The sequence below is a fragment of the Myotis yumanensis genome, unplaced genomic scaffold (assembly GCF_028538775.1).
Source record: "Myotis yumanensis isolate MYYU_CA2020_CCGP unplaced genomic scaffold, mMyoYum1.0.hap1 SCAF_7, whole genome shotgun sequence".
Taxonomy (NCBI): domain Eukaryota; kingdom Metazoa; phylum Chordata; class Mammalia; order Chiroptera; family Vespertilionidae; genus Myotis; species Myotis yumanensis.
The window spans coordinates 84,067,401-84,085,278 of record NW_027223758.1 but is presented as its reverse complement, the minus strand read 5'-3'; the positions used below and the strand labels follow the sequence as shown (position 1 = coordinate 84,085,278).

Genomic DNA, 17,878 nt, shown 5'->3' with positions numbered 1-17,878 from the left:
GGGTGTGTGAGTGTGTGTGTGTGTGTGTGTGGTGAGGGGGCAGACCCCTCTTGCTAGCAGGAGTCATGGGAGGAACTGGTGGCCCTTCTTGCTGGCAGTCACCAAAGGAGCCTGGCAGATGCCAGAGAAAGGAAAGGCAGTCTGTCCTCAGAGAGACTGCAGGTTACTCGGGGAAATAAGACACATAAAAAAAGAAGGGAGAGATCATGTTTCTGAAAACATGATTCTACACGGGATCATTAACAGAAAAAGACCAGCTTGTAGAGGAAGCTGGAGCTGAGGCAGGAGGCACGGAGGGATGTCAGCCATGTAGCTGGCGGAGAGAAGGAGGGAGGCATGTGGACACAGGCCGGGCAGGCGGGAGGGGTGGGGAGGGGAGGGGTGGCACAGGAAGGCCAGCAGCCTGCTGGAGCTGAGTGCCTGTGGGGCAGCAGCAGGAAGTGCCCAAACCGGCCCTGCAGGCTCATGCTCCAGCAGAGCTGCCAGTCGGTCCGTACCGTTTCCCCTGTACAGCCAGGTGGCCCATGGTGGGTGGCCAGTGGCCAGGTCACTGAGTCCCAGGGGTGCAGTGGGCCCTGGACCACAGGTCCCTGAATAGGATCATATACAAATGAACTGCCTTCCCCCTCCCCCCGTTTGTCTCCCTCTCTCCGTCTGCGTGTCACTACCTGCCTCACACAGGTGTGTACATAGGTAGCTGTATGGGAAGGAATATACGGACTAAGTTGTTGGGCTGGCTTCTCCAGGTGAAGGAGGCAGTGTGGGCAGTGCCTTGGCTGGCCCATCCCCTGGCGCCATATGGACAAGTGGTGTGGAGGCCTGTGCTCCATGGAGGAACCGTGCTAGCTCAGGAGGCAGCACTGGGGGCCCCTCTAGGCCCCGCCCTGGGCCCTGGGGCCGGAGCAGAAGGAGCCTGAGAGGCCCCGCCCTTAAGCCGAGCACCAAGCACCAGGGCAGGGTTCCCGGCTGAACATAGTGCTTCCCTGGTGCCAGCCATCGAGCGCAGTGGAGGGCGAGGCTGTGCCTGGGACCACACCCGGTGCCGTGGCCGGGTCCTGTGGAGCCATCACAGGGACACACTCACAGGCCTCAGGAGGGAGGAGGCGGTGTCTCTTCTGGTGGCAACTGGCAAAGCTGAGAGGGGTCCAGGCATGCTTTGTTTCCAAGATGCCTGTGGCTCGCACTCGCTCTTCCCTAAGCCTCATCCTAGCTCCGAGGACTGTGGGCCTCAGTAGCTCCCCAAGTTTACCACCCACTGGGCCAGCACTGTGTTCCCTTCCATTTGCCCTAAATTTGCTGTGGACGAGCTTTTTAAGATTTTTTTATGAAGATAAATAGTTGACGTCCTTGACAACCCTATTACTAGGTCTGTGACTCGTCAGGCCGCGCACTGTGGTTGAGCATCGGCCGGCTTCCGTCTGCAGACCAGCCTCAAAAATGTGCCACCAGCTGTGGCTGGGGTCCCGGGGGGCATGTTGCTTCGGTCTCCCATGCACTCCTGGGCACAGAGGCGTGGTGGTGATGGGGCTCCCTGCCTCCCCGGCCAGAGGACTGCGCCCCGTGCAATGGGGTGACTCTAATGCTGCTCCCTGCCCCAGTGGGCTGCCGCTGCCAGGGCCATGGCTGCTAGGGACTGGCAGCCACAGGGGGCAGGGGCCGGGGTCCCGTTCACCCTGGGCCCCAGGTAATTCACCAGCCCGGTGGCTCTTCCCGCCGAGTGCCTCCCCCACCGTCACACTGTCCCCCCTGCCCAGGGTGCTGCCCGCACAGCTGGGGACCCCCAGGCTGAGTATCTCTGGGGGGTTGGCATGGCAACCGGAGACACTGGGCCTGAGTAACCAGGGGGTTCAGCAGGGCACCAGGCAGCCAGAGCTGAAGCAGGAGTTGGTCCGTCTGGATTGTGAGAATGAACTCTGACCTCCCTCCCGCTTCCTGGGTCCAGACCAAGGGGAAGTGAGCCTCGAGGGCGGGCCTCCGGACCAGGCACAGAGCCTCGTCCATCCCGTCCCGGGCGGCTCCTGGCTCACACTGCCCTCAGGGCGGGTCAGCAGTGTTCTCCCTCTGCACTTCTGCTTTAGGACCTGAAAGAACTGGTAGAAAAGCTGGAAAAGAATGAGAAGAAACTCAAGAAACAACTGAAGATTCACATGAAGAGAGTCCAGGACCTAGAAGGTAGGTGCATGTGAGTGTGGGTTTTGTGGGGCACAGATGTGCTCGCACGCCCGCCTCCCCTGCCACTCCGTCCACGTCACCTGCTCCTGGTGCCTGCATCGCTCAGACCCGCGAGCTGCGCCTGACTCCGCCTACCAGAATCTGGGCTAACGACACGGACACGGCAGGTGTTCGGTGCTTACTCTGAGCTCCGAGGGCTGGCGCGCGGGACAGACAGACAGTGGCCTGTGGCCCTGCCCTCCAAGAGCTTGAAGCTGGAGGCACGACCTGGTGTGGAAGGAGCCACATAATGCAAAGTCCCCACCCCAGGGCCTCACGCCTGCCGTGCTAGTCAGCAAGGAGAGGGCAGGTCTGTGACTCAGCTTCTGCCCACAGAGGTCAAGCAGGTTTCTGTTGCTCTTTTAGAAGCATCCAGAATGTTCTCTTCCTCTGACTCTCTACGGCAACTCTAACTGTATCACTCCCCACCGCCCCCCCCCCCCCCCCCCCGGCACATGCCATCTCGAGTGGCACCTTCCTGATCACCTCAGCACCTGGATGCTCCCCTCCTTCCATCCGCATCAGGAGCTGCCTCCCAGGGCGAGCTGAGCCCTCACTGTCCCGCCCCGTGGGCCTAGGGGGCACAGCTCCCGTCACAGGTGTTCAATCACCCGCTCTGCCCGCCTGCTGCCCCTGAGGAGGCTCTAAGAGGGCAGGGCTGTCTGTCCTGCTCAGCCTCAGGCCAGCTCCCTCCATGTCTGCCCCCTTTCCCCTCTCCGTCTGTGGGTTTCTGCTTCCTATTCCTTGAGCTTTCATTCTCCTGGTCACTCGGGTGGCGGCGGCAGCTGCTGCTTTCTGATAAGTAAGGTGCTCCTCTCTGTTGCTTCTCCGTCTCGAACCCGGGACTCCTCGGGTGCCCTGTCCACCCTCCCGACCCCCGTGACCAGCTGTCTCCTCCCCGTCAGCTGCCCAGACGCTCGCCCAGAACGGGAAGAGGCACCAGGAGCTGAGCAGGCAGGTCGCTGTCCAGCGGAAGGAGAAGGACTTCCAGGGCATGCTGGAGTACCACCGGGAGGATGAGGCCCTCCTCGTCCGGAACCTGGTGACAGGTCAGGCCGTGGCACCCATCGTCCTCTCCCGCCACCCTCCACCTCCTCGGCCCCCGTCCCCCAATCCCCTGCACAACCCCTGCTCCCTCTCTGCTCCCCCTCACACCCCTGGCCTCCAGCTGCTGCGTTGCTGGGGAGTTCCTGCGGGGTGCAGCTGTGGCCCTCTGGGGGCTGGGCTGAGATGCCCTGGGCCTGGTCTGTCAACTGTATGGTTCCCTCTCCTCTCGTCTTGTTCCCCATCTAAGTGGCACCCAGCCTAGTGCAGCAGCTGCCTGCAGAGCCAGAGGGAGCATATTATAGAAAGGAAGGGAGAGGGATAGAGAGTTAGAAACATCGATGAGTGAGAAACATCCATCAGCTGCCTCCTGCACACTCCCCACTGGGGATGTGCCCACAGCCAAGGTACATACCCTTGACCGGAATCGAACCCGGGACCCTTCAGTCCACAGGCTGACGCTCTATCCACTGAGCCACACCAGTTAGGGCCAGAGGGAGCATCTTAGAGGAAAGAGTCCCCGGATGAGAAAAGAAGGACGCTGGTGGGCTGGTCCTCTGGGCCCTGAGCCATCAGCTCCATTCTCTGTGGGGCCTCAGTTCTCCCACCTGTGAAATGGGGATGAGGATACTGCCCCCCTCCCCCCCCCCCCAGCTCGTGAAATATAGCACAGGTGACCGTGCGATGTTAGCGCACAGAGCCCCTCTGTGATGTGAGGAATCTGAAGAGGTAGCTTTGGCAGGGGCATTTGAAGCCCAAATAAGAGGTAAGCGTTGTTTTAGAGAAATTTAAATTTTTCAAGGTCCACTGTACCGAGGGCTAGAGGAGGAAGGGAGCGTGACTTCGGCTCTTTGCCTTGGTCGTAGCAGAGTATTTTGCTCTTTCCATAAAGGAGACTTTCCCCCCTGTTGTCCAACAACTCAGTGTGACGTCAGTTCATCTCAGACTTCCTTAAACAGGCTGCATGTTGTTCCAACGCCACTAAGAATGAACCTTTGATCTCTAGTGACTGAAACTCAAAGGTCACAGCCTCCGATAACAGATCATCATCGTCACGGAGACGGTCGCTGCTCAGGTGGCCAAGGCCAGGTGCCCGCCCGCTGAGCTGCCTGAGCGCAGCCCGTCGCCTTCCCTCCCACAGACCCCCACGCAGGCGAACGCCACGCTGTTCCGACCGCCCCTCAGTCCCAGCCGTGGCTGGTTGCTGTGGAGGACGGAGAGGCGGGGGCGACCATGGCCCTGCTCCCGAGATACTCCTGTCCCTCGGGAGACCGAGCGAGCTCTGGGAAACGGGCTGACGTCACCTGCTCTCAGGCGGAGCTCGTCCGGACAGGACAGGCGGTGCCATCTCCGCACGCGGCAGGCTCCACGCGAGAAGTTGTGGGTCGGAAGTGTGGGCTTTAAAATACATTCTTCTCAATGAATGTCACTGGCCTTATCATTAAAGCCAGGCCAAGCCCCTGCCATCTCTTGAGCCTGTAACTGCCCAAATGTACCCAGACCATTAGGCCTATGTTAGCACTTTTTTCTTTTTTTTTATTGTTATTGTTGAAAGTATTACATACGTCCTCTTTCTCCCCGCATTGACCTCTTCTAGCCCTCCCGCCCCGTAGAGTTAGCGTTTAACCCGAAGGGTGGGACGTACTGAGGGGACAGGAGCCCAGGTTCCAGCTGGAGATGCTGGCACACATCCCAGCCCGCCCGGGACCTCCCTGGCAGAAGACTTGAGGGTGCTGCCCCTTCCTCCCCGTGGCCTACCTGCAGGGGGAGGGGAGGGGCTTCCCTCAGTGTCATTCCAAGCCTGGAGGTAACTGTGGGGGGGCGGCCGGGCTGGGCGGAGATCGGGGTGGAAGTAATGAGAGTGGAGGGTGAGGGCCACCGTGAGCACAGCTGGGTCTGATGCCCAGGCCCCGTTCTCCTGCATCTTTCCTCTGCGCTGGCGCCCATGACAGCAGTGCTGTGAGACCCTCACCAGCGGGGGAGCCGCTCCAGTCTCTGCTGTCCTCTGCCCTCGGGCCCCTTGGCGAGGACCACGGCCACTGTGTGTGAATCCGGGCGGGAGCCGCTGCTGGCTCTTTTCCTCTTGTGTTGTGAGGACAAGGCATGGAGCCCGTTCAAATGTTATAGACGGAGTGATTAGCACTGTGTTTGTTTGGGGTTTTGTTTTGTTTTTTTAATCCTTACCTGAGAAGTGAGGATATTTTTTCCATTGATTTTCAGAGAGAGGGGAAGGGTCGGGAGAAGAGAGGAGGGAGGGAGAGAGAGAAGAGAAATATTGACTGGTTGCCCCGACCGACGGGGGGATCAAACCTGCAACCCGGGTTTGTGCCCTTGACCGGAATCAAACCCATGACCCTTCGGTGCGCAGGCCGACGCTCTTACTGCTGAGCCACGCTGGCCGGGGCTGCGAGGGGTTTTAACTAGTTCCCGGAACTACTGGTAGTCAGGGTGAGGGAAGTCTGGATCCCTGGGTGCAGCTTCTCCCTGCTCCTCCAGCCCCGTGCGCGGTCATTCTCAGGTGAGCTGCAGGCCGATGATTCTCCCTCCCCAAGCATCGCTGTAAGTCTAACCCTCGTGTCTGTTCTCAGAGCTGAAGCCCCAGGCGCTGGCGGGCACAGTGCCCTGTCTTCCCGCCTACATCCTCTACATGTGCATCAGGCACTCGGATTACGTCAACGACGACCTCAAGGTGCACTCCCTGCTGACCTCCACCATCAACGGCATTAAGAAAGTCCTCAAGGTACGTGTCCCACACTAGGGGGCGTTGGCGGTGGACCCACACTTCTCCCCATTGCTTCTCCCCGTCTGGGTGCTGCAGTAGCGAGTCCTCCAGGCTCCACTCTGCCGGTAAATGACATGAGGGCGGCAACAGCTCACGCATGTCACTGGGAGACCTGGCGGTTCCCAGGGGAGGATGCTCAGGTCGGAGACGGCAGGAGCCCAGGAAGCCGGTGCAGCCCCAGGGGCTCTAAGGAGCCCCAGGGCCCAGAGCGTTAGGAAGACGTCCATCCTCAGCCGCGGGCTGCCCCGCCCTGAAGTGACGTTCAGGAGACCAACCTGAACACGGACCCTCTCTCTCCCTGACGTTCCCGAGGGGCTGGTGCCCGCTTCCCAGGGGGCGGCACAGGGAGGTGAGGCCTGGCCACGCGGGGGGCCAGCAGGTGGGAGGGGAGGTGCTTTACACCTCCCAGCAGGCCCAGGCCCAGGCGCTGCCCCGAGAGCCCGTCTTCTCCAGTTCTCACCCGAGCTGCCACTTCAGGATGCAAGCCATCCTCGCAGCACCGCGCCCAGACCCACCCTGCCACCCGCTGGGCCGGGCTGCCCGTTGCCTCCTGAGCGTGCCATCGCCGCCTTACCTCCCAGCTTCATGCCAGCCTCGTATCAGTAGCTGCACCCCCGCCTCTGCCATGGGTTTTCTAGGCACTTTCATCCACTCCCGGCTCTAAACATCCATCTATCTGCGGGCGACTCCCAGATGGTGTCTCCTGCCTTGACCTCTTGTACGAGGGCCTGGGCCAGTCTAGGTGCGTCCAGGACTGACCTCAGAGGTCACTTCCTAACCCCAGGCTCCTTAGCATGCCCAGCCCGCCCGCCGTCACCTTCTGCTCAGCTTCCTGTTCTACTGTCCCACAGGCACCCCCATCTCCTACTGAATAACCCGTGTTCCCTGGCAGAGGCGATTCGGGGACTTGTTAGTTTTAGTGCAGAAACTGCCCCGCAGCGGCTGGTTGGCAGCCATTTTCCAGAGAGTTCCACGGGGGCCATGCGGCCTCTGGATGAATGGGATCCCAGAATATTTAGTTCACGGCTGCTCCTGCCTCTCTCGCGTTGGGTCACTGAGAGTCAGACCTGCCAGGACCGCCCGCCCAGGGCCCCTGGGTCCAGCTCGTCGGTGTCACTTGGCTTTGCTTGTTCGGCTGGGAAAGCAGCCTGTCCGGTGTGTGCGCCACTGGTCAGGGGACCAGGAGGAGGGTCTGGCCTCTGTGACCGGCAAGCGCCCGCCGGTCATCAGGCTGCGGGGGGCCTGCGGGTAAGAGTGGGAGCCGTGAGACCGAACGGGAACCTGACTCCTGAGGGGGGACGGCTTTTTCTTTCCTCAGAAACACAGTGACGACTTTGAGATGACATCGTTCTGGCTGTCCAACACCTGCCGCCTGCTCCACTGTCTGAAGCAGTACAGCGGGGACGAGGTGAGTGCCGCGTGACAAGCCCCAGCGTCTGCCTTGAAGCTCCTCAGGTTCCCCAAACCCTCCAGCAGTTCCTCGGGCCGGCAGCAACACGGAGCGCCTCGATCCGGGCCACCTGCTCTGTCCCCGTGCGTCTCCCTAAGGAGGGGGTGAGGTGTGGGGAGCACCTCGATCCGGGCCGCCTGCTCTGTCCCCGTGCCTCTCCCTAAGGAGGGGGGTGAGGTGTGGGGAGCACCTCGATCCGGGCCGCCTGCTCTGTCCCCGTGCCTCTCCCTAACGAGGGGGGTGAGGTGTGGGGAGCACCTCGATCCGGGCCGCCTGCTCTGTCCCAGTGCCTCTCCCTAACGAGGGGGGTGAGGTGTGGGGAGCACCTCGATCCGGGCCGCCTGCTCTGTCCCAGTGCCTCTCCCTAAGGAGCGGGTGAGGTGTGGGGGGTGCCCCCTGAGACTAGGCCCTGGGCAGCCTGCTCTGTCCCCATGCCTCTCCCTAAGGAGGGGGTGAGGTGTGGGGGGCGCCCTCCGAAACCAGGCTGTGGGCAGCCTTCCTCTCCCTGGAGCTAGAAGCAGGAATGAGGCAGGCCCCTTGATCCCGAGGGCCCCCGAGGGCTCCCCTCCCTGAATGATGTAAGCAGCATTAGGAAATGAGTTTGCATAACCCACCCCCGTCTGAGAGCACCTGGGACTCTCCAGGGACACCTGGAGACTGAATTTCCTAAGAGCCCAGCAGGGCAGTGCCTGCTGGGAGAAAGCCCAGTCGTCTGGTGTGTCAGACTGTCTCCTATGCCAGCTGACAAAGTGTGTCCATGTTCAAGTGCACACAGAGAACGACAGGAAAGAGGTATAACACAGCCAGTCCATTTGCACAGGCTGACCTTGAGGCCCAGTTTCGGCTTCTAGCCACATGCAGTTCCTTGGCCTGCAGCCATCTGACCTCATTGTGTCATGCTCTGCTCAGGCCCAGCCTTATCTGACTGAGTCCACCCTTCCCAGCTCTGGTGCCCCGTGCTCTGCACTCAGCCCGGGGCCGGTAACATCCTGCAAGTTTTCATTCCAGTCTCACCTGTGAGAACCCAGCTTGTGCCAGACACTGCCCCCTCCCCACGGGCCTCCTCGCCTTTCCTGTCCCCCTTCCTTCACATCTCAGCCTCCACCCTTCCCAAGGGCAAGATGTGTGTCACTCAGCATAGCACAATGTTCAAAGCTTCCCTCTAGTCCATCTTCTGTGCCAGAACAGGGTTGATTGTCGCATTCTTCCGCCTGGGGTAACAGACTATATTCTGTCCCTGTCCCCCTTTGTCATGTGACATGGCAGGGATTCACAGAACATCAGGTAAACAGAGAGCAAACAGAACTCCTGCCAAGCCGGGCAGACCCCAGCCCCTCAATAAAGCCAGCCTCTCCCGCTGCAGGGCTTCATGACGCAGAACACCGCCAAGCAGAACGAGCACTGTCTTAAGAACTTCGACCTCACCGAGTACCGCCAGGTGCTGAGCGACCTTTCCATCCAGATCTACCAGCAGCTCATTAAAATCGCCGAGGGCGTGCTTCAGCCCATGATCGGTAAGCTGGCAGCCGCTCTCCCGGCCTCACCACGGGTCCGAGGGGAGGGGAGGGTGTGGGGAGCCCTGCCTACCCTTAGGGAACTGGGTCTACTGGGCACAGCCCCCAGAAACCAGGACCGCCCAGTGAGGGCAGCTGCAAGGAGTGTGCTGAGTGCTGGAGAGGAGCTAGGACATTTCCAACGCCTTCCCATCAGAGTCCATAGTGCCGGGGTGGAGAATATACATCGTTTCCCCTTATCTCTTCTTCTGTAGCACATGGTGTTATTCTTCCCCAAACTAATTTCCATAGGTCATAAGTATAAGTTCAAAAGGGATAAATACATATGCAGTAAAGATATAGAATCCGCTTGCCCATAGAGATGCTTAATGTATGGGAAAAGGAAAGCATTAATTGTGTTCATGTGAAAGAAAGCAGTGGTGAGCGCTCATGCAGCAACTGCGATGGAACACCCACTCTGTCCAGGGCAGTGCACCTGGGCATTTAACATGACACCCGAATTAAAAAAAAAAAAAGCAGTTCTTCTTTAAGGTAAAAGAATGACACTCGCTGTCCCATACGGCTGGGATGGGAATGGTCCCGGGACCTACATGTCATGCTTTCCCCAGGTTCTTACAACAGAAGTAGGTTCGAGGTGAATTCCAAGTAGGACAGAGTCCTTCCTGCCGTCCAGAAGTACATCCCTGGATAAGGTCACTCTGAATTCTCCCTCCTGTCTGAAATCTGCCCGGGAGGCACAGTGTGTTCTCACCGGACACTGGGAGAACTGGAATACTTCATGACTCAGGATAACGTGATGGCCAGCAGCACCAGTTCTGGAGTCGGACAGGCCTGGCTTCAACCCCTGGCCCTGCCACTTCCTAGCAGCGTGACCTCCGTACACTCGGTTTCCTCAGCAAATAGGTTGCTGGGAGATTAAGAGAAATCCTGAACCTGAAGTGCCCGGCTCGCAGTTTAGTGCTGCGCCATAGACGGGACAGGCCGGTGCCCTAAGGTTTGCGTGTCAGTGGCTCAGGTAGAGGAGCTGTTTGACCATCGGCAGGATCTCTGGGTCCAGGGCCAGGACGACTCCCCCGTTGCTCACCTCTCCAAACTGGGGACCCTTCACACAGAATCCAGTGCAGAAACAGAAGCAAGTTGGTACATGCCCATTCCCTCTGTCCCGTCCCCAGTAAATGTAAGGGAAAAGGTGGCCAACAGCTCCCTAATTCCAGAGAGACCAACGCCTTAGAAATGTCTGTGCTGATGCTGTGAGTTGTGGGCATGTGGCCACTGTACCCTCTGGCTGGTACCACTGCCACGGCCCTGGGTGCTAGAGGGCCGAATGGCCCAGACGCCAGATCTTGGGGGACCTTGGGGGGCGTGCCGGCCTCTGTCATGCGCTCTCCTTGCAGTTTCAGCCATGTTGGAGAACGAGAGCATCCAGGGCCTGTCCGGGGTGAAGCCCACGGGCTACCGGAAGCGCTCGTCCAGCATGGCGGACGGGGACCACGCCTACTGCCTGGAAGCCGTCATCCGCCAGATGAACTCCTTTCACACGGTCATGTGCGACCAGGGCCTGGACCCCGAGATCATCCTGCAGGTGTTCAAGCAGCTCTTCTACATGATCACGGCGGTGACGCTCAACAACCTGCTCCTGCGGAAGGATGTGTGCTCCTGGAGCACGGGCATGCAGCTCAGGTAGGAGCCGGCCCGGGGGAGGGCGCCTGCCGGGGTCAGAGCCCAGACTCCTCTCTGCAAGTGAAATCCAAGTCCACCGGGCAGTCCTGTCCCAGTCAGCGTGCACCTCACACCCCTCGCCTCTCCTGTGCTGGTGAAATTCATCAAACACTGAGATGGTGACTTGGTAAACAAATTGGTTCAAAGCTTAAAGACATTTACATACTCTCATTGAAAGACTAAAGACAGTGTGGGTAGGTACGAGAGGAAAATCAACGCGGTAAGTGCCAGGAAGGTTCACACAGAAGTGTAAGCACAGCGTGGTCCAAAAGTAGGTCTACAGTGGTTCGTGTGGAAAATACAATAACTAGTAAATAATAATACAAGAATAAACTCTGTGTTTCAGGTACTCACAACTGTAAACCTCCTTTTGCTCCACCCTGTGTGTTTGTTAATATTAAATACTAAAGGCCTTGTGCATGAAATTCGTACACTGGGGGAGAGGGGGCCCCTCAGCCCGGCCTGTGTCCCCTCGCAGTCCAGGACCCCAATTGGGCCTAAGCCGGCAGGCGGACATCCCTCTCACAGTCCTGACTCCTCGCTCCTTCCCACCCACCTGCTCGCTGCTCTTTAAGTGCTGCCACAGAGACGAGGGAGGCTCCTGCCACTGCCACTGCACTCGCCAGCCGTCAGCCCGGCTTCTGGCTGAGCAGCGCTCCCCCTGTGGTAGCGCACTGACCACCAGGGGGCAGCTCCTGCATTGAGTGTCTGCCACCTGGTGGTCAGTGCCCATCATAGCGACCGGTTGTTCTGGTCGTTCCACCATAATGGTTGCTTAGGCTTTTAGTATATAGATTAGTTGTTTTAATTCAGTATATTTAATGCCTCTTTTCCCCATTAACTTATACAGCCCCTCTAGGTACTTCATGTTTTGTTTTAGGCACCTATCCATTCAACACAGTTAGAGTGCCAGGCGCTTTTCAAGCTTTGGCCCAGGTGGGACAATTACAGTGAGGAGACAGATAACGGTAGTGGGCAGTGCCGAGGCTGCAGAGTACACACTGCAGGTGTGCTCATCTTGAGCGAGGAGGGCCGCTTAGCTTGCCGCACCCACTTTTACCTCCCAGGTACAACATAAGTCAACTGGAGGAGTGGCTCCGAGGGAGAAACCTTCACCAGAGTGGAGCCGTTCAAACCATGGAACCCCTGATCCAAGCAGCCCAGCTCTTGCAGTTAAAGAAGAAAACGCCGGAGGACGCTGAAGCCATCTGCTCCCTGTGCACCTCTCTCAGCACCCAGCAGGTACGGCCACTGCTCCCCGCACCTCCACCCCGCACGCCCATCAGGCAGCCACTCAGAGCCTGCCCAGCTGCAGGCCAAGTCTCTTCTTGCCAGTGGGTGGCTGTTTTTCAGGGTTGCACTTCCAGCCTCTCTATCCCCTAATGATACCGTCCCTCAGGGAGCCAAAGAGTACTTTGGTCTGTGAAACGAGATGCCACTGCTTCCCACTGACTGTCTGCTTCCTCTTGCACACTTAGATGAGGTAGTAATCCCACAAACATCAACCTGAAGCTCAAACTTCTTCTTTTTTTTTTAAATATATTTTTATTGATTTCAGAGAGGAAGGGAGTGGGATAGAAAGATAGAAACATCCATTATGAGAGAGAATCATGGACCAGCTGCCTCCTGCACGCCCCCAACTGGGGATGGAGTCCACAACCTGGGCATGTGCCCTTGACTGGAATCGAACCTGGGACCCTTTTGTCTGCAGGCTGATGCTCTACCCACTGAGCCAAACCAGACAGGGCACAAACTTCTTTTGAACACTTACACTTAAGTCTGGGATGTTTCTCACCTAGAAATTTAATTTTTTTTTTTTAAATTGGCAGCATCAGGCATTTGGCATTAAATAAATTGTTTACTTACAAATTATAATCTCAGTATGCTCATGCTTTCATTTAGAATCCATTTACATGTTTTAAATAAAATCATTAAGAACCCAGAGGCATTTAAGTGTTCCTTTCCTTCCCACCCCCCTCCCCAACCCCAAAATTGTATTTATGCTAGGACGGGGTTGCAGAGCTATTACTAGTGTATGACAAGATAAGGCCTGTCCACACACAGGGGGGACCCACCCTTCCTCAAAATGAGACCAAGAAAATGGGACTTTTTGAATTAAATCATGTACCTTCTCCCTGCTCAGCACCTGAAGAAAAGCAAAATCCAAACTAAGTAAATAATTTCCTTACCTCTTCCCTGAACTACTAAAAGATGAAATAGCAAGCTCTTCAGAAAACTGCTTCCCTTCTATAAATGCACTGAAATTTTTCAAACTTTTTTCCTCCCTTTTAAATATATTAAGTTTATTTCCAGAACGCAACTGCCATTGATTGGCATTGGGATATGCTACTTCCACCAAACAATTGATAGGCAGCCAAAGGTTATCCTCCATTCAAATAAGGAAAAAATCTGTTCCTTTATAAGTGATTTGGGGGTTGGGGGGTGGGAGGGGTGGCTAAACAAGACCTTTGATTCCTAAGGTAAGACCCCCAGTACTCTTTTGAAGAAACCCTTAAATTACAAGTAGATAAGAGGCTGAGGATTTCAGGTTTCCTAAAATCCTCATGTTATAAGCCATAGAGCAGTGGGGGAGGGGCTGGAGGAGATGGGAATGTGGTGAGAAGAAGGCTCAGACCTACCAGGCAAGGCTTGGAACTCCTTTACTGTGACTCCGGCGGCTCTCTGTGGTGGGCCTGTCTACAGAGGACTGGATTCGTGTCAATGTCACGGTCCTTAACATTCAAGTTTCCTTATGTTCATTTAGCTCTCTGCTAACCTTTTTTTATTCCAACAGATTGTCAAAATTTTAAACCTTTATACTCCCTTGAATGAATTTGAAGAACGAGTAACAGTGGGCTTCATACGCACGATCCAGGTGAGTTTTTAAATAATCAATTTTATAAACTCTTAGTCTAAAACTAATAAAGGAAATTGGAAGTTTAGATTTTTAACCTTCCCTTTATTAATAAAATACTGGTTACATTATATGATAAAAGGCCTTACGTTCTTTAGGTAAATATAAATATGAACCACATCACTCAGGAATAACTTATTATATACACAGAAGACTGAACTTTTATCATCTCTGCCTCTCAGATTTTAGACAGTCTAAGCATTGTTCCGTTCGCCAATAGCATGTTACTGAACTATAGTGCCAAATGACATTAACAACGTAAGCAGAAGGCTATCAAGCCTATTCACGAATGGAACTAGAAATGTTCTTTCAAGAGAACAGTTTGAGCTCTTAAGTCTTTCCTGTAAGACTTACAATATTTGCCCTTAGGAATATGCTCGAAAGAAAACACCAGGGAAATGATTATTTAATCGGCCTTTAAATGATGGGATTTCTCACGTAAAGATGAGCTTCCTAAAGCTGAGCCCTGGGTGATTCTGGCTGAGCGCCCAACCTGTGGAGTGACTGTAGCTGACACCATCCGAATGATGACTCATATCAAGATTACACAGTGAACACTTCTCCGCTGTCTGTGGGAAACACCTCTTCAGCCAGTGAATTCATGGCAACACGAAACAAGGATAAAGAGAAATGGGGGAAAGTGGTCAGGGCAGGGACAGGGAAGACGGATGAATTACTTTTAGTTTGGTGTCTGAGTAGAGGATAGAGGCTGAAGGTCAAGGGAGGGAGGCCAAGTCAGATCAAAGGTGGTTCTCGTATGTGCAGTGGGGAAAAGGCAGTGGGTGAGTAAAGATCCGGGCACAGAGAGAGGCGGGCAGAGACTCGCCAACTCGGCCACCCCAGCAGGCAGGGGGCACTGATGGTGAGTCCCGTTATTAGGACAAATGTGCAGGCCACCGCTGAAAGGGGAGGAGGAGTTTGGATGACAGAGAAGGAGCCACTGAAATATCTGACCCGCTACTGATTTTTACACTTTACACAAACCAAAGTGCAAGGTTAGACAGTCTTCATTGTTTTGAAAGGAGCTGCTTATAAATGTACAAGGGCCCTGTTTACAAGAACAGAATTCAGACCAAAGGTGAAAGATTATGTGCCAAGTCAGGCTTCGGGTTTGAATGAAGGACGGAGGAGAAAGGTAACTGGAAGTTGGTCAGATATTCTCTGAAGATATATGCACTCAGATTCTGAGTCTTCCTCAGCAGTCAGGATCAGTATTTGGCAATTCTATCAGAAACAAATCCTGTGCCCTGACCAGGTGGCTCGGTTGGTTTGAGCATTGTCCTATCCACCAAAAGGTTGCAGGTTCAATCCCCAGTCAGGGTGCGTACTGGAGGCAACTGACGGATGTTCCTCTCTCTCTCTCTTTCTCTTTCTCTCTCTCTCTCTCTCTCTCTCTCTCTCTCTCAATAAAAACATATCCACTGGTGAGGATTTAAAAATTGGTTTGTTTTTCCAGCTATAGTTTTATGTTTTATTGCTCCCTAGACAGTACTCAGAGGAAACGGTGGACTAATCCACGCTATCCTTCTATGTTTGTGCATACCTTAGGTAGCATAAACACAAGTTGTCATTAAAGCAAACCATTTGCTAGGGCAGTATGGGCAGACTATGTCAGCCTTTGAAAATGTTAATTTGAGGGGGTTGTTAAACTCATAAAGGATTCACAAAAGGGTTCCTGTGAAATGACTCGGGTACTTTGTGAATTTTAAATAATTAAATGTATACACACCTTTTGCTGCTGAGTTGTAATAACATGCATATGTTAACTTTGTCCCATTGTTATACTGTCCTCTAACACCTTCACAATTTCTTCAAGCCCTTTCATAGCAGAGCCTACTGATACATCTGACTGAAGGGGGAAATATTTGTTGGTGTCGTAAGTATTTCACATGGTCTTGTCCTTTCCCTCAGGCACAACTACAAGATCGGAATGACCCTCAGCAACTGCTGTTGGACTACAAGCACATGTTTCCCGTCTTGTTCCCCTTTAATCCGTCTGCTCTGACTATGGACTCCATCCACATCCCAGCGTGTCTCAATCTTGAGTTCCTCACTGAAGTCTGAACAGCGCACATTGCCAACCTGGCTGGATTGGCAGCGAGAGCAAGAACACGTATACAGTCAAGTGGCTTTAAGGGTCTGTTCAGGCTTTAAAAGTGGATCAAATCAGACACGGAGGGGATGTGCCGAGTGCTGAACTATAAGAAGAACACAGCTGTCATTATTTTTTGTACCTACTGCTCAGAATAAAAACACTTGAAGTATGGGAGATTTTTTTGAAGTACAATTTCAGAATAAACAAGTTCACATTAGCATTTATACCACCAAGCAAAGCAGTCCCCGTGGCCGTAAAAAAGGTGCCAAGCTACAAAATGGAAACTGCCTTCTTTTGATCTCTGCATATAACAGGAGAATGTCCAAAATAAAATATTAAAACTACGTGAGTCACATAAATTGCCTTCAGAGGCGCCTGACACTGTCACATAGCGTGACGTCTCCCCAGGGTGACAAGCTATAGGTGTGGATGAGCTTGTGGGGAAATGTTTTGAGAACAGGAATACAGGCCTGGGCCTTCTGAGAAGTTTCCCAAAGATATTTTTTAATGCCTGGTGATGCAGAGACAATGGTGTAACTGACCTCCAGACCAGACATTTTGAGTATTGGTTTCTGAAGCAAAATTAGATGAGGCAGTTCCTCATGTGCAGTCCTGAGTCTGTTGGAATTATGCTAAAAAGGCTGCTGTCCCAAACGAAGGATGTGAGCAAGGGGGAAAGACGTTCCCAATGCTAGTCCATGTACTTACTGAGTCAACAAAAACCTGTATAAGCGAAAAGTTAGAAAAGAGTAGCAACTCTTGTTTTATTTACAGATTAAGAACCAAACAAGTCAATATGAAAGCCTTTAATCCCTTTCTGCCACGAAACCTCCAATGAGAACATCACAGAACGCACTGGTGATTCCAGATAACCCAAATAATACAGAAAAGCAAACCATCTCGAGGATCAAGTTGTTTGAAAAACCTTTCTAAAAATCAGTTCAAGAATTAAGTTATACAAAAGATCCTGGGGGGATTTTTTTTTTTTTGTAAGTATTCTTTTAAAAGAGAGAATAACGTAAGTCAACTTTCTCTTTTCATGTTATTTTCAAATTTGCCACATAAAAATCATAAATATCTCTGCTCTGAAATAAAAATTAAAAGAGTATTTGATGATATTACAACAGATTTTATATGTTTGCTGCTTTCACAAATTTGTCGTCATCTCTTCAAAATCAGGCATTCAGTTAGAAAACCCTGCACATTCTTTCCACCCGTGTTTTTACTATTTGTTCCATTCTCCTGGTAGAGAACAGTATGCTGTTTTCATGATAAGAACAGATGTTGTTTACAAATCATAGAGCCTCTATATTAAGTCAAGATAAGATTTCTCCATGAGATACACATAGAACACCCTGCCACACACCCACCTTTAATGCAGCCACTCATCTTAAAAGGCTCTTGGAAACACAACACACACCAAGCCCTAACCAATCAATCTGTGTACTGTGCTCCCACAGCTCAGCTTCCTCGGTCATTCTCCCTGCCCACTGGGCAGAACAAGGCATAGCACCTGGGCAAAGGCTGCTGACCACCATGCCCAAATCTGTCACTGACATTACCCCCTCTACTGCCACATTCAACATCCTGGCTGCTCTTGGGTGTCTACTAGTATGCAGAGCTGAGCCTCATCGTCTGACATCCATGACACACACCCTTTGACACACAGACACAGTGTTTGGAAGGCCAGTCTAAAACCAATTGGGTCCATGGGTCCCTTTTTTAAAATATGTTTATTAAATATTAGAGGCCTGGTGCACAAAATTTTTGCACTGGAGAGGGGTCCCTCAGCCTGGCCTGCGCCTTCTCGCAGTCCAGGAGCCCTCGGGGGATGTCCGACTGATGGTTTAGGCTCGCTCCCAGCAGTTGGACATCCTTAGCGCTGCCGCAGAGGTGGGAGAGGCTCCCGCCACCGCTGCTGCACTCGCCAGCCATGAGTCTGGCTCAGGGGTTCGGGCTGAGTGGCGCTCCCCCTGTGGGAGCACACTGACCACCACGGGGCAGCTCCTGCATTGAGCTTCTGTCCCCTGGTGGTCAGTGTGCGTCATAGCGACCAGTTGTTCTGCCGTTCTGTCAATTTGCATATTAGCCTTTTATTATATAGGATAATCTACTTTTTACTGCAATGTGTTTAAAACTGAGTCTCTCA

General features: G+C 53.8%; 1 protein-coding gene across 2 annotated transcripts in view; it reads left to right on the top strand.

Annotated features, from left to right (window-relative positions):
* MYO5B (myosin VB) overlaps nt 1-16,837 on the top strand; it is a 196,325-nt gene extending 179,488 nt beyond the window's left edge. For both annotated transcript variants that reach the window (XM_070421140.1, XM_070421141.1), the window contains 9 exons: nt 2,079-2,172; nt 3,117-3,260; nt 5,844-5,995; nt 7,356-7,445; nt 8,851-9,001; nt 10,396-10,681; nt 11,788-11,962; nt 13,515-13,595; nt 15,546-16,837. In XM_070421140.1, coding sequence (XP_070277241.1) covers nt 2,079-2,172; nt 3,117-3,260; nt 5,844-5,995; nt 7,356-7,445; nt 8,851-9,001; nt 10,396-10,681; nt 11,788-11,962; nt 13,515-13,595; nt 15,546-15,698 — 1,326 coding nt within the window. In that variant the 3' untranslated portion in view covers nt 15,699-16,837. The remainder of the gene's footprint in view (nt 1-2,078; nt 2,173-3,116; nt 3,261-5,843; nt 5,996-7,355; nt 7,446-8,850; nt 9,002-10,395; nt 10,682-11,787; nt 11,963-13,514; nt 13,596-15,545) is intronic.
* Nucleotides 16,838-17,878: the final 1,041 nt, after the last annotated feature.